This window comes from Melanostigma gelatinosum (assembly GCF_949748355.1).
Source record: "Melanostigma gelatinosum genome assembly, chromosome: 3".
In the NCBI taxonomy this organism is placed as follows: domain Eukaryota; kingdom Metazoa; phylum Chordata; class Actinopteri; order Perciformes; family Zoarcidae; genus Melanostigma; species Melanostigma gelatinosum.
Genome location: NC_136636.1, coordinates 20,099,381 through 20,115,588, shown reverse-complemented (window position 1 = coordinate 20,115,588; position 16,208 = coordinate 20,099,381). Strand labels below are relative to the sequence as shown.

General features: G+C 45.1%; 1 protein-coding gene across 2 annotated transcripts; it reads right to left on the bottom strand.

The window, feature by feature from the left end:
• Nucleotides 1–2,341: 2,341 nt before the first annotated feature.
• Nucleotides 2,342–15,897, bottom strand: znfx1 (zinc finger, NFX1-type containing 1). Of its 2 annotated transcripts, none has more exons than XM_079295889.1 (17): nucleotides 15,301–15,897; nucleotides 14,786–15,008; nucleotides 14,291–14,655; nucleotides 13,996–14,175; nucleotides 13,546–13,652; nucleotides 12,462–12,700; nucleotides 12,243–12,374; nucleotides 11,884–12,032; nucleotides 10,945–11,091; nucleotides 10,742–10,859; nucleotides 9,551–9,777; nucleotides 8,919–9,058; nucleotides 8,331–8,463; nucleotides 7,529–7,696; nucleotides 5,721–5,831; nucleotides 5,470–5,565; nucleotides 2,342–5,261 (listed from the first exon to the last, which is right to left on the bottom strand). In XM_079295889.1, exons 1-17 carry the CDS (start codon nucleotides 15,781–15,783, stop codon nucleotides 2,811–2,813), a joined length of 5,469 nt encoding a protein of 1,822 aa, XP_079152015.1. In that variant the 5' UTR covers nucleotides 15,784–15,897; the 3' UTR covers nucleotides 2,342–2,810. The 2 variants fall into 2 exon arrangements, with proteins under 2 accessions (XP_079152015.1, XP_079152016.1); XM_079295890.1 differs by having other exon boundaries at nucleotides 9,551–9,774.
• Nucleotides 15,898–16,208: the final 311 nt, after the last annotated feature.

Sequence of the window (16,208 nt, the reverse complement as noted above, 5' to 3'; positions counted from 1 at the left end):
CCTCTCATTTATTATTTAGCCCGGAGACATGGTTCATCACACGGCTTGGAGGTAACACATGATAGTGAAAGATAATCTTTGAGTAACTTTGCTTCAGATCTTTTGCCAAAAGAGCAAGGCTGCTGTGTATGCCATCCATGAAACAAGCAGTTTCTGTCTGGTAGAGTATCCCGTATTATGAAGAAACCTTGGACCTCAAGCAGCTTTGCTTATTAGTGTTCCCTTGGTGGCTTTTCATCAGCAATGTTCTGATAATACAACCGCGTTACCCTTACAGCCAACATAATACCAGCGCTTCGTTCTATGAACCTTGATGCATTTTCTAAGGGACAGAGTAATACTGTCCTTTTTTTCTGTCCTTTTTTTCTTTGACTACATTTGAACTGCAAAGAGGTGAATATGATATCTGAAATTCAGATTGTATTGCTTCAAGACCAAGCTTTTGTGCAAGGATGCTGGAAAGTGAAGAAACTAAACTCAGTCGCATGAAGTTTGACTATTTACTGAACATGTATATATCTCTGGGGTATTTGTTTCATTACAGATCGAGCAGATTAAGTTCCAAAAACCTCCGAACTTTGCACACTAAACTAAAAGCATTTGTGCATTGATGGGAGAAGTGACACCTTTATTGTTTAACAAAATCCTTAAAACTGGACGAAAAAGGTGGACATGTAGTATGAGTTATTCATAGTGGGAAATGCTGATTCCATCGCCTGCTCTTGCTCTTTCACTGACGGGAAACATTTTCAAAACGGGCCTGTTTGGTGTCGTGGAACTTCATGTTTCCACTCTTTGCCATGGACATTGTTTACATTGCATATGAAGTAAGTTATTCTTTCGTTTTCATTTGATAGGATGAGTATGTATTTCTCAGTCCACTCATCCCGAAATGGTTTTAACAACACGACGTTGAGCTTGTTCACAGTGGCTACCAACAGCTGAAAGATGTTCATGGTACTGGTGTGTCAGTCAGGTTCCATTTAAACTTTGACCCTCTGGTCCAGTGTCTGAACTCACCGGTAGATATTTTATGTTCTGACTGGAACAGCCAATGTTCTTTATCTACTAGGGAGCAAAGACAGCAGTGTTGAATTGTATCATCTTTTTCTATAATTTTCTATAATAAGTTTATACTCTGTCAAGAAGTGTTGATTGGTTTTGTCTTGCTGCGCCGGTCTGTTCACTGCCAGTGTCAGAGCTCATCACGTTGTCTGGTAATAAGCACATGTTTACCGGGTACTGCCTTGAGCGGCTTCACAGACACGGCTGCTGTGTCGTCTTTCTTGTAGTTTTAAAACGTGCGGCTGGCTTTGCTGCAAGCGTTTTATCCCTTCACATTCCCTGCAGCCCTCACTGATCACTGCTGTTTCAATGGTGCCGTTTCCGCCCACAGTCTCATCAGTTCTGCTAGAGACAGTAAAGAAACCACATAATGTACAGTGCGTGTGATTTGATTTTGGGGGGGGGGGGGGGGGGGCTTGTTAGTTTTATTGCAGGGTCACACCAGCTGAAGCACTGACAGTAACACAAAGCCACCCGACATGATAGATTAGACAGTCCACTCTGTCGGATATTAACATTTTTCTGCAATGCCTCTTGTTGTCCAGCTCTCGCTCAGCCGGGTGCTTGAATCCTATAAATACTGAGAGTGGCACCCTTTTAAAGTTTGCTCAATTTTAACACTTCGTCTTGACAGTGCATTTTTGGATGTTTTTTTTTTTCCCTCCCTGCAGACAGCGCAGTTTGCATTGGAGCTGGTCTTGTGACAGGGACACATTCATCATGTAATAAAGTGATGCAAGCGGTTACAAAATGTCAAAATGCAACTCAGCGAGTGTACAGTGGTGAAGAGGAATTGTAGCTATTTCAGGGTTGTTTATTTGGCTTCAATGCCAATGACGTCCTATTAGAGACTGTGATAAACTCATGTTGTCTCTGTGAGAAAGAGAGCGAGCAGTGTAGCAAAGATAAGCATTTGTTGTAATGATGGTGGAGAGGATTTCTTGTCACGCATTATGTATAAAAAATTCCTACAGAACAGCAGCTCTAAAAATGGTATGTTGATTATTCCCATGAGCTGCGTTTATGTGCACGTGTCAACATTAGCTTTTCTACAAATACGTCTTGTAGCAGCATTACAAGTTTACATGTTAATCATTTCTGCTAAGCTTAATGCTCTCTGCCTATGGAGGCCCATATGAAAAATACAAACAGACAGTTTAACTCCGTGTATATTTGCAGAAACCTTTTATTGGAAGGCACTGCTCTCCCTGCTGGTATTTCTTACATTGTGTGTGTGTGTGTGTGTGTGTGTAAAATTAAGGCAAGAATGGGCGAATACATTCAAACAAGTTTTATTCCGTTTAAACAAGCTGCAAAAATGATAACTATCATGTCATTTCTCTGTAAGCTCTTTAACAGTGTTTTACTGCCACCTATTGTTGAACAACAGGACAACTGTTACTTACAAGGATGGTTGAACAAATGCAGAAAAGCAAGTTTTAAAACAAAACCACGACGTCTGAAGCAGGAAATGTTCAAACTTCCGTCAACACAAAGTGGCATCAAAACAAATACACAGCAGAATTTGTGGGAAAGACCAAAAACAACGGGGATGTATATATGAAAACGCAAGAGAACTACAAAGCATTCATAAAACTCAAAGTGAAATGGACCACTGCATTATCTCAGTAACTTTTGTGGAGAGCCTTCCTAGTCCAACATGAATTAAAAGTGATTACAGTTTAGGTATTGCAACCAACAGACCAGGACTGTGAAGGCAACGACGCACCTCTCTACAACGGCTTTCAGAAGTCACGATGATCAAAGTTTAGAAGGTTGTTGGTCTCGGACCAAGCAGCATGCTGCGCCCCATCCATCTCTGAGGCGACTCGGTTGCCACCAGCCAGTGTGTGATTGGCCCCACCAATAGTAGCTTCACAATCGGTGCAGCGTCTGCTCTCCGTAGCCCCTCCACACTCAGTTATAACGTAGACATGGCCATTGGGACATTTGTACCAGTGTCCAGGCTGCATTTTCAGAGCAGATACGATCATCTTTCGCTCCTCGTCATTGATCCCCAAGCCTGTGGGCGGGAACTTCTCGTCGAGTTCCTTCATGGCGTCGGTCACTCGTTGTTGATCATGCTCAGTGAATTGGCCGCATTTTTCCAAAAGCTCCGTTATCGTTTGTACCTCGGATCGTATTTTGTCACTTTGTCCTCTCATGTCTGCCTGACTGCAACGGGCGTCGAGTTCAATCAGGAGGGTGATTCTCTGCAGCTCTCTCTGCAAATCAAAGACCTGCTGGTCTGTGAATTTTTGGCCCCGGTCATTTAGCCAGCGCACAAACTGCTCGACATTATCTTCCAATGTCGACCTTTGAATCCCCCGCAGTTTATCCCTTAGGATCTCCTTCAGCTTTGCAACTCTTATTAGAAAATCCATCTTGTTTTCCAGGGTCCATAGGTCCTTCGCTGTGAGGTGGCTTTTTTCCAGTTGGTAATTGACTTGCATGTAGTCCATTTGGCAATGCGTTTCAACGAGGAGAAGGTTGTCCGCCCACTGTTTGTGAAGGGTCTCCCTATGCTCATCAATGTCTGCCTGACATCCATTTATCTTGACCTTTACCATCTCAATCTCAGCAAGACAGCGGTTGATGTGAGATCCGTAGCGCAGATTCTTGCGGATTGGAACTGTACACTTGGGACATTCCTTCAGCTTAATGGCCTCGTCCTCGCCTTCATTTGCCTGCTGGTTGGCATCCATGTAGCGGTCCATGGCTGTGTATTCAAAGAAGTGTTTACAGTCCTCCAGCTGAATGAAGTAAGCCTCAGGCTCATCCTCTGTGCCAAAGATAATCTCTGTGACCTCGTCGGGATTACAAACGCGACATTTGCTCGGACATTTGTCTCCACACAGACCTATGCATCGGTGGCCGCAATCCAGGGTCTTGGCACAGGGCTGGTCGCATGGCAGACGATCGCATGGCTCGTGGCAGAGCATGCTGCAGCTTTGGTGAGGGCACTGCCAAGCGCAGGGCTCAACGCACGGAGCGCAGGGCTGTCCGCAAGGCTTCGTACAGTTGCTGTGCACGCAGCAGTTCTCACACGGTCTCTGACAGGGGGGGCAATCACGAGTGCAGGGCGCCGGGCATATGTGAGAGCAAATCAGGAGACGCTTACAGGGGTGAAGACATGGGGAATGGAACCGGCCCTGAAAACACCGGCTACAGCTACCGCGACAGGCGTGGCCACATTTAAGCTGCTCCTCACAAGGGGTCCTACATTCAGGCTCCTGTGTGTGCGTTTTGTAAAAGCACGAATCCTGTTGGCTGTGGCCACACTTCAGTGCGATGGGGACCTTCACATTGCACCGACTGAGGGTGCATGCTTCTCCACACAGTGATTCACATGGGTGTCCGCAGTGAAGCAGCTTCGTGCATGGCTCCCGGCATGTAAATGTCTGCGGGTCCTGGTGGCAAGGAACCGCCTGTGCGTGTTGACACTGGGGTATGATCTTCTCAACAGTCACTGAACATTCCGCTGGGCATTCTTTGAAGCACACAAGTGGGCACCTGTGTCCCAGATCGCATAAAGTCTTCTGGCACTTCTTGAGGCACTGGTACTCCTTGTGCTCGGGGTCGTAAGGGTGGCAGACGCGAGCGCAAACGTGGCCACAATCCAAACGGAACTCGCAGGGCTTCATGCAGCCTCCCTCGGGGGCTTGCTTGAAATCGTCGGCGTGAGCCGCTTTCACCCGTCGATCTGGATGATTCTGACAGCACAGCGTCAGAGCGTTTCCAATCTGGTCCTTCTCCCTCAAGGTGTGGAAGATGTTGCTCCACAGTTTGACTTTGCCCAGCATTTCACTGTTGCCAATGCAGTAGAGGCCTTTCTTGGCACGAGACAAGGCTACACAGACGCGATTGGGAATGTTCAAAAAGCCAACTTTACCCTGCAGGTTGCTGCGGACCAGAGACAACAAAACAATGTCATTCTCTTCTCCCTGGTATTTGTCCACTACGTGCACTTTGACCCCTGTGAACTGGTTGGCAGGCATAAGGTTGCGCAGGCAGTAGAGCTGCCCGGTATATGTTGTGAGGATGGTAATTTGCTCTGGTTTGTACCCCTGAAGGATAAGATAGCGGCAAAGAGAGACTACAAACATCGCCTCGTGTTGGTTCCGATGGCTTTTCCCGTCTTTGATCTGCTCTTCTAGGTGGTTGTGTTCCATGAAGAATAAATTGGTATCAAGGCCCTGTAAAACAGCATTTAATATATTATATTCCATGTCATTCTTTGATATTTACAACATACTTTTATCATATTTTTCTCAATCTTGCCCAACAGTGACTCACAATATCTATATGTATTCAAGTAACTATGCAGATGCTTTTTATCCATGCAAGAGAGTAAACTGATATCCACTGCTGGATGCGCAGCAGGAGAGAAAATAAAATATGCACCTTGATGTTATCGTAGTTCAACACAGACGGATGGTTTTCCAGCTCTGCGTAGATGTGTGGAGTCAGAAGACGGGCGATCTCTGGCCTCATACGATGCTGAAGAACAAACACAACACATAAGCACAGATAAACCCGTCATAGAGACTCAAACATACTTGGTCTTTCACTGAATAATCTCACCATGTCTACATTGGATTCATCGACAGATCCTTTAAGAAGATAAACAACTGAACGGATGCAGAAACACTGACCTGGTAGTCGAGTCTGACATAAGGAAGTTCCATCTTCACCAGCCGCTCAAACATGGACATCTCCAGGTTGAAGTTCTTAGCGAGGTCATAGACTGTGGCACTGGGGCGCAGCTAAAGGAAAAAAAAAAATTTTAAAAAGTGTTTACCATATGCTTTAAACTTCATGAATTATTACGGAACGGTTTCAAATAATGGCATCGTTTTTATTTCGTACAAACTGAGAACATGTGGTCTTCTTTTAGCCGAATGAATAAATCTTGTTCCATCCAGTGGTGATTACATCAATTCGGAAGGTTTACTGTCTTAAATTAGCATATTTAAGGAGCCCTAGATCATAACCATAGAAGTGAGGGATGACTGTCATGGACACATGTCTATGGTGATCAGACCTTTTACAGTTATGTAAATGCTAGTGAACACTTATTACACAGTTCCTAGACACAGGTGGAAGCACCCGTCTATACAGTGGTAAGCCTGGACGGGATTAACAATATTCTGCTACGAGTTTCTGTTTCAGGGTGGCTGGATGGGAATATAGGATGTATGCAAATGCACTCTAACTCTTTTCCTCTCCCGTCGAGGTTTTTTTTTCACCGTTTTGACTGTGCAGAAAATGTGAGTTTGTGTGTGTGTGTGTGTGCGCGCGCAAGTGTCCGTGTGTGTGTGCAAACCTAATTTAGCTCGAGGACAGAGTGTGATTGTGCATGTATGTGGGAGGGGTGTGGGGGAGGCAAGACAAATTCTCGTATAAATGAGATGCATTGTGTTCTGCGCGATGCAACACCAAACCTGTGATTAATGAACAGCACAACAACGCCAAAGCTTATTTTACTCGGAAAGTGTGATGCATCCACCTCAGTTACATGCACGGATTCAAGTTTGGGTTACGCAAAAAAACAAAAGCGCCGAACACTTGGGTCATAGAATCAAAATAAAATGTCATCAAAATGGCTATAAACCCATGAAACAAACCAACTACACATAATTGTGCCGTCAGAATACTTCATCTTGGTGGCTTTGTTTACATTTTTTTTTTTAAATCACACCTGTACTAATTTAATTGTTCTGTCGTTTAAATTGATAATTCAGATATAGTTTAACATTGATTCATTCATTTTCCACATTAAATTGCACTTTGTGTGAAACAGTGAAGGGAGCCTCCGGTGCAGTGGTGAATTACTTTTATAATAATAATAATAATAATAATAATAATAATAATAATAATAATAATCTAAAAATGACTATGGATTTCCAAGCCCGGGTTACAATAAATGCAATTTTCAAGTCAACTTCCATTTTGAATTCCATTCTTGTACTCGCTAAACTTTCAGTGCAAACTGTAAAGAAGTCGGGTTTGTTTGTAGATTCAAATGCCTTCATAAAGCCATGCATAAACATAGCACAACAAGCAAATATTAGAGAAAGAGCAGACAGAAGTTACACAGCAACAAGAGACCAGGACAGAATATTGAGACGGTGCGAGAGAATTGTGTGCAGCGCAGATTGCTAGACAGGCTGCCCGGCCATATGTCCTTGGCAGGCCTCGACAAGTTGTCGTAATAGTCTACTGATGTCCAGCATATCACTCTTCTCTATATCTTTTGTAATGTTTTTTTTTTTGTTCGCCATTTCCCTCAAGGCGACACGCACAAACATACTGACAACGAAATCCCTCTGAACAGGTTTCTCCTGTACATTTTAGTCAGAAGAAGATGGTGTAATAAAACACACCAGTGCACAAATTGTTTAATGAGACGACACCCGAGAGTTTAGGAATAGCTGCCCTGTTCGTCCGCGTGGGTCCGTACCTGCTGGTGGTCTCCGATGAGGATGAGGTGCTGGCAGGCTTTGCTCAGCGTCGTGATGGTGTGAGCCTCGAGAACCTCGGCAGCTTCTTCCACAATCACCAGACGTGGACACACAATCTGCAGAACTCTACGGAACTTGGCTGCCCCTGTTGTAGTCATGCCAATAACCTGCCGGGACGCACATTAAATATCAAGCTGCAGCCAAGAACTGTATTTTAGCACAAACACTGGGAACAGGAGGAAACGGCTTCTCCAAAAAAAAAAAAAAAAAAAAAAGGGAACAAAATCTGCCTAAAGCTTGCTAATTGCACACGTTATATGTTGTTTGTTTAAATCAGCAGAAAAACTGAAAGTGTAGAAGTGACGGGTTGCAGTTTTATGGGGGGGGGGGGGGGGGTCGGGGAATTCAGCGCCGGAGTATTTATTGGACGGGCGCAGTAGTCTCCCCTGACTGGGTGGCAGCCTCACCTTAGTGTCATTAATACCATCGTTCACAGTGATCCACAGAGGCCCTACTGAAATGTTTTTGCTTCCGTCTACTAGTTTGCGCATTGCGTGCAGTAAACACGAGTCCGGACTTGTAAATATATGAAATATTTAAAGAGTATCTTTCAGGCAACAAGAACAACTTAGATAGTAAGTGGAAGTAAAGCAATGTGCTTCATTATCCTCTCCGCATATTAAGCTGAAGGCTACATAAAGCTGATAACCTATAAATTCAAGAAGTGTTTTACTTAAAGTTTTGTCTAAATCTACAAAAAGAAATACATTCAGACTATACAATCCTGCACGTATACCGTACCGTGGCTTTCTTGAGGAGACTGAGGTTCTGATGACGTTTTACGTCAGCCAATCTGTCCACGGCGTTCTGATAGTCCTCTTCAGAATGTTGGATTATGGTGCGAAGTTCTACTCTGTAGCGTGCCACCCACAACCTGCAGGCACAAATTATTAATAGCAAAACATTGGGACAACTGACAGTCTGGAGACCGGAACACTCATTATTTGCTCAGCATCTAAAACTCAAAAAACAACAACAATGCTGTGGTACGTGTTACTAGTGGATAAGCAATTACAGGGAGACGTATCATATCAGTTTTGGAAAGAAATTGCCCCATTTGTCAGTTTAAATAATAATTACGACTATATCAACAAGAGTCCTGGTAGCCCTGTTAGGTTGTTATGTCTTGGCTCTCTGAGGTGAGAAGATCCTCTGGGAGACATTTTCCTGGTGATTAGTGGATTTAATTACACACACTGGGAATAGACTACTTCTACCAGGCTGAGGTTGCTTGGGGGATGAGAGGAAGAGAAATGTAAGACGGGTACCAGGAGAAGTGATGGGGAAGAAAAAAGGCACATCGTTAGTGAAACAAAGATGCAGACGTACCGATAGAGTCTCCATCTGTCTCGCTGGCTCAGGGTCCAAACATCCAAGACAGCATCTTCCTCCGTTTTAGTCATGGCCGAGCTCTTCCGCAGCTCGGTCCTGATTCGGTTCTTCAACTTTCTCTTCTGGTGCCGTTGTAGCTGCACAGATCAGAACCTCAATTTATGAACGGTTTGGTATCCTACCCAATGTGGTAACATTTTGTTGCTCTTTAATTGACGTCAAAATGACCATTTAAGTGTAAGCTGTAGCTTAATGGAGGGTGAAGTGTGACAACTGGACAGCATGACACAGAAGAAGTGTATTCAGCCATGTTGTAAAGAAACCGTTTGAAAAGGTATAAAGATATAGATCTATGGCAGAGAAATGCACTCAGCACAGTCGTTAGACCCCCAAGGACACCCACATGATGCATTTTCGTAAGAAATAGTGAATGTAAAACCAGAGGGTAAGTGTAGTGCAGCACCTGATACGGTTCCATTGGACAGCTCTTAGATATACTACTATACTGTATGTACTCCTCTTAAACTACAAGTAATTGCATTGATAATCAAGTTGTGTGATTGAACCGGAATTGCAAAAACACTCATGAAATGTTAAATCCATTCCAATCACCACATGAGAAACGTTACCTGAAAGCCTTCCTCGCTCTGCTCAGCCTGTACTTCGTCGGTCTCCAGGTTCATAGCCAGCATCAGTTCCCCGACTGCTCGGACAGCCTCATCCATGTTTCCGTTCTTCTTGCCATCTCTGTGATCAACGCTGTCTTCGATAAAGCGCTCTTCCAGGATCAGATCTGCTTCCTCTGCGATGACAATGAGGTCGTCCCCGTCATCCGACTCCAACAGTTCCTCTGCTGCTGCATCCGACACATTGGAGTAAGAATCGGTGTTTCATTCACCGGTACAATAAATGAGCTGCATTTTAGTTTTCATTGACGATTTATAAAGTTGCATGGAATCGTAATAACACACAAGAAAAGGTCGTAAAATAAAAAATAAAAAAAAAAGGACAACATGAGTCGATAAATGGTAGAAGTTGATGGTTTATATAATTCCCAGAGACTGGTCTGTCTGAACTGGGTTCTGGATTATTTATTATTGTTAAACTACAAAATCCAGCTGGAGCCGTTGAGGGTTAAGAATTTGATCGTCATTTTGCCATTTTTAAAGCGCTTAAGTTGTCATGTCAGCTGGCTTGGAGACTGCCGGCATGGCGCTGCACAGGCTATCTGGCTCAGTGGCTGGTGTTCATACACGATGCTGTGGACTGGGAGGGAAACCAAAGAAAGTTACTTCATGACTCGGGCAGCGATCACATCAATTTACTTTGAAGAAGAGGGACACTTAAGAGTAAGAGCTTCCGTTTCCCTGAAGTCACATTTTCCATCTCAGCACATAATTACAGAAATCATTTTCCTTGAGGTCATTTCAAAACATTTCAGTTGAATATTATAAGTGGAATCCATTTGTTCTGCTCTCTCAGCCATATCTGTGATGGTTGAGTGCAAGTCAACAGGTGAGGACAGTACAGGTCTTACGTGTCTGATGGTTGAAAATCCCTTTGACGGCGTTACTTAAAAATAATGTGATGCGTTTACAAGGCAAGGTTAGACGGCTAATGCAGCCGTGTGAATGTGAGCAGTGCTATACTAGTCTTCACTTGTTTCATGGGAAAATGTGACGGCCTCTGTGGAGGGAATCTTGTAATGCTAAAAGTATCAGTTCTGAGGTGCCGTTAACAAACAGTCAGTGAAAAGGAAGCAACTGTCAGATCCTCTTGAATCGGTTTCAGTGGAGTGCTCATTGCATTGAAAGCCTTACCGTCATGTCTATTTGCATTCTCTGTCGCCCTCTGCAGGAAGACGGTGGAACCCAAACCCAACCAATCCATCATCAGGCTGGACTTCTTCTCGCCCGAGGTCGAAAAATCTCCCCATGTCTACAAATCATTGCACGAACAGGAACCGATGAGTTTTGCATCAGTCTACACATGGACACAGAATGTTTCTGTTTCATTTCCTCACATGCGGTCGCTGGTGCAGACTGTCCCAGTGTCCGTTTGAGATGACGTTCTGTAAGAAGGTTTCCCGCAGGACGCCTTTCAGACAACACTCCAGCTTCATGCTCTGGCTCTGGATGGCCCTCTCCTCCTCACACAGCTGCCTGAAAACCTGAGTAACAGGTTATGGAGACAGTGATTAGGTGGCAACATCACAAAAGAATGCGATACACCGACTATGACGGGAGGCCCTGCATGTGCCGTATTGTTCAGTTTGTTTTTGTTCTCTCTCTGGTGCTCTCCCTCCCCTCTAGCTGCATTCGGCTGTAGGAGTGGAGCACCTGAAATCAATGACTCATCAAAAGGAAGGAGAAGGACCAGAGGAGCAAAGTGTGCAGCAGAGACACGCAGGTCGGCGACACCGTTTTTGGAGACTTGTTTCTCCTGAATGTTTTGCCCCAGCATGACTTGGAGTGTCTCTAGTTTGGGAGAACACCAGAAGTTCAGTTAGTGGCTTTTGAAAAAACTATGTTTTTGCCTCCCCTTAAACGAGCAGTATGGTTACTTTACTTTTTGTGTTTGTTTGTTCTATTTGTCTCAGCCCTGTAAAGCGTCTTTGGGTATCTTGAAAAGCGCTATAGAAAATTGATTTATTATTATTATTATTATTTACAATAAAGCTGGTTGTTTTTCTCCAAGTAAATCTCGGTTTCCTTGTGTTTTGGTTTCCATTAGAGCCTTTGTCAGACAAAGATGAGATCAGAAATGTGCATAACACAACAACATGACAGACAACATGATAAACGCAAGACTTTTTACAGAATCTCAAAAAGGCAAAAATGATTAGGAATTACGTAAACACGTTCTATCCTTTCATATATTCTCAACATGTTGCTGTGCATGAGAGAAATAAGTGTGGAGGAATTCGAAGCATCAAGTTCACGCTGCAGGTGAGGCAGCTCACCTGACTGTGTGCACGCTGCAGGTCAGACGGCAGCGTTCGTTTGAAGTCAGGCGAGTGGGTCAGCTCCCTGAGATTGAAACGCCTCAGGATCTCACTGTTGCTGCGCCCTCCTACCCTCACTAATCCCTCTGGCAGAAAGGTATGAATACCTTTAGAAGCAGAGGCAAAACAAGAGCTTATTAGTCTTACATTGCCCATTCAAGGTCAGTTTGTAAAGATAAATAATCAAATAAAATGTGAAACAGGCGCATTAGCAAAGGTTTCAGCATTTGTTTTACAAATAAACTTCTTTGTTTTAAATCCAAAACCACTCAAACAACATGTCAACTAGATTTGATCATATTGGCACCACTGCTTACCCTCCAGGAACTGATCCAGGGCATGGTTAGTGTAACACACTACCAGCATTGGAGCTGCGTCACGGCCATCTCTCCAAAGTTCCTGATTGGTCAACAGAGCCTGAGCAATCTTAAGGCCAACGTAGGTTTTTCCTGAGAAAATGGAAGATGCCGGATTTGTGTGCGTTAATTGAAGACACATTTCACATCAGTGAAGTCCTCCTTCCAACAATGTCTCACCAGTGCCAGGAGGTCCCTGTATGATGGTGAGCTCATTTGTGAGGGCCAGCTGGAAGGCTCTCATCTGAGACTCATCCAGCCCCAGCGCCTCCTTCCTCGGCCAGGCCCGTGCCACCAGGCTGTGAAAGGGCTTAACCTTGGGCTTATGGTCAGGGTGAGCAACAGATGACAGGTCATATTTATCTCTTCTTCGCAGATAAGCCGGGGGTTCCACATCTGTGCTGCACTCCACGATGTACCTGGACACAGTGTGGATAGGAGGATTACTCTTTGCATCTACCATCTGTGTGAAAGGAGGATGTAGAGACTTCTCAGTAATAGACAATTGGCCGATATGCAAATTCAGAACCCAGTGGTTATCGTCTGACAATGATTTCGCAAAGTAAGGCTTTAGCTGCAAAACCAGGGTGTACTGAATTCAACAAAAAGTGCATTTTGTCGGCTATTTAAACTTCTCATTTGTAAGAGGAAGAGTGTGCTTTTCTACATGGTCTTTAAATACAAGCGCAAAAGCAGCATGTGTTTAGTTTGGAGGGGTGAAGGAGAACAGTGGGAGAGCTGCAGAATTGATCTTCAGCTGAAGTAGAGGCACTGTTTACACCACCGACACAAATTAGCATCCAACATCAGGCAAAAAAAAAGAAGGAAAATGTGAGATAGAAAGAAGAACTGTTTTTAATATATACACCCATGTTCGTGATCAGTCCCATGGTGCACCTCTGAAGGCAAAACAGTCATTTCAGGTGTTCACAAAAGAGAGTCCCGTATCAACAAAGCGTCTCATGTCATACATGACTTTGTGGTAACTGTGGAGGGCACTGGGAGTAGAGACAAAAACCAAACCTTAGAGCTTATTCATGCATGATCGCTTTTTGGAAAACTGTGGCGATATAATTAAATCATACCTAACCCCCCCCAGCTTCTCTTTGAAAAAACAACTTTGAACTGTTTTTTTTTGAAGTGCTGTGGGATTATATCAAAACTATGACCTTGGCTGTAGAATGTAAAAACTGCAACACAAACACACACACACACACACACACACACACACACACACACACACACACACACACACACACACTACCTCTGAAAGGGCAGGTCGTCCTCCTTCTGCTCCTTTAGGCCCTCTAGAACATACCGATAGGCCTCAAAGTAGGCAGTGGTCTCAATCATCAGGAACGACTGATCTTTCTGTGAGAAAAAAATAACGTTTAGTTTTTTTTGCACGTCAGTTTCATAAAAAAGGCATAAATCCCCCCCCCCTCCCCCATACTGCATGTTAGGAAGTTAGTCTTTACAATGTGTTGATTCACCTTGTTTTGCAGGCTTTGTGGTGCCATACAGTTATACTAGGAGGGGTGTTAAATATTTTGTCCACCTCTTGTGTATCAGTGAAGACTGGACTTATTAGAAACCCCTCTCAGTGTTTTAGCTAAATGTACCCAATCATTTCAGCGATAGCTTTTTGCAGAAGACGTGGCTGATATTAGACCGCAACTCCATGCATCCTGCTCACACACACTTCACTGCCCACCTCAATTCTGGCCAACTTGCTTCTGCTCTCTTCAGTAAAGGCAATCTGGACCAGTCCCTGCTCTAAGGTTTTGGGATCCCGATCAGACACTGTGGCAAACAGGAAGCTCTCAAAGTTATCACACGACAAGCACACCAGGGAACCGAAGATCAGCCTCTTGGAGTTCTGCCAGCGCACGAACTGTACGACAGATGGAGCAAAGATTCATATACGTGTTAATATATGCATTTTTCAATTTGCCATTCAACAAGCAAAATACTGTATCGCTTAAAATATGTAAGAGCGCGAGACTAACCTTGAGTGGCTGAATGTCAAACTGCACTACGTAGGCAATGCCAGCCGGCGTGCACCTGGGCACCACCAGTTTGGTGTCAAAATACACTCGGATGTCATCAAATTGCTTCGTCTTCAGATGATTTTGGCTCCCATCGTCGCCCCCTCCTTTTTCCGCTTGGAATCGAAGCAGTTGCTGGATCCCCTCACGGAGTGGCCGCACAAAGTCCTCTCTCAGCAGCCGGAAGTGCGTGTCGAGGTAGAGGTGGGTGTTCGTGTAGCGCTGAGAGGTGAGGTTGGCTCTAAGGAAGGGCCTCTGCTCCAGCTGGAGCTCCTCAGGCGTTGGGTAGATGGGTATGGTCCGGAAATCCGGTTGCATATCTTCATCTGGGTATCATAAATCACATGAATATGACATTGAGCGGCAATCGTTAAAAACTAAAATATTTTCTGCAGTGTTGAAAAAACAGCATTTGTAGTAAAGAGATGTATAAGAGGCCCTGATCTGGGTTATCACCTGCTGTGGGTAGAAGGGCATACGTGTCCTTGTCCGAGCGCAGGGTTCTGTCCCTGGATTTCTCCTGGAGGTGCTTGATCAGGACCTCGATGTTCTCCACGCTCTCCTCCGTCTGAGGCTGGATGTCCACCCCTAAGGCCCTCAGTTTGTCGATGGAGGCTTTAAGCATCGTCAGTATCAGACTCACAGCCTGGGTCGAGCTGGCAGGGAAGATGCTGAGGACCTAGTGAGCATAATATTGAGGATAAATAGTTTAAGTATATTCAACTACAAGAGTTTCAATTACTAATTCAACAATTGTTGATAGAAAAAAAAAGAAGAAGCATAATCAGGCAAAAACAAGGAACACAACATTGTTTGCTGGACTTTGTTTGCGTCCGTCGTTGAAGGCAGCTCTTCTGGGTCCATTTAATTAGTTTAATGCAAACTCACTGAGTGTTTTTCATGCATTACTTAATTTATCCTTTAGCTGAATTAACGGATTGGTTCGTCCATTCATTCTTTCCACTATTTACCTGTGACAGAATGGTCAAGATGTTTTCCATGTGCAAAGGGTAGTCCGCCCTGCGGACGGGGTTGAACTCTGACACCATGCCCCCCAGATAGTGGGGCAGGACGGTGCGGAAGAACCCTGAATCTTTTATGATGCCGGCCAGGTGCTGCAGGGTGCACCTGTCTGCGTGAGATTTGTAGGCTTTACTCAGCACCAGGCAGAGGAGTTCAATAAGGTCCTGCCTCATATCTGTGCAATGCAGGACCTCTTTCAGGGCAGGGTGAGCGGACAGGGTGATGGCCACTGCAGACGGATCTTTTCCAGAGAGTTCTTTCAGTGTTTTATAGCTCAGCCCACGACCCTGTGGTGGCCCGACTCTGCTTGTAGAATTTGACCTGCCTTCATTCCTCTCCTGCCTGTCTCCAACACCATCTCTTTTCTCACCCCAACGTCCTCCTCTTCCATCCAAACTATGTCCTCCTCTCAATACACTCATTTCAGTCATCCCCCTAACTCCTCCTCTGCTTGCCGCTCCTCCTCTTCCTCTGCCTGCTGCTGCTCCTTCTCCTCCTCTTCTTCCCCAGCCTGCTGCTCCTCCTTCTCCTCTGCCCCAGCCTGCTGCTCCTCCTCCTCCTCCCCAGCCTGCTGCTGCTGCTGCTGCTCCTCCTCTTCTTCCACAGCCTGCTGCTCCTCCTCCTCCTCCTCTTCTTCCACAGCCTGCTCCTCCTCCTCCTCCTGCTCCTCCCCAGCCTGCTGCTGCTCCTCCTCCTCCTCTTCCCCTGCCTGCTGCTCCTCCTCCTCCTCTTCCCCTGCCTGCTGCTCCTCCTCCTCCTCCTCTGCCCCAGCCTGCTGCTCCTCCTCCTCCCCAGCCTGCTGCTGCTGCTGCTGCTCCTCCTCCTCCTCCTCTTCTTCCACAGCCTGCTGCTCCTC

Excerpts from the sequence above, each read along its gene's own strand:
- znfx1 (XM_079295889.1), bottom strand. The coding sequence starts at position 15,783 with ATGACTGAAATGAGTGTATTGAGAGGAGGACATAGTTTGGATGGAAGA. Across the intron at positions 13,653-13,995 it reads GCAAGTTGGCCAGAATTGAG|AAAGATCAGTCGTTCCTGAT; the intron begins GTGGGCAGTGAA and ends TTTTTCTCACAG. Across the intron at positions 12,375-12,461 it reads ACAGGGACCTCCTGGCACTG|GAAAAACCTACGTTGGCCTT; the intron begins GTGAGACATTGT and ends CCATTTTCTCAG.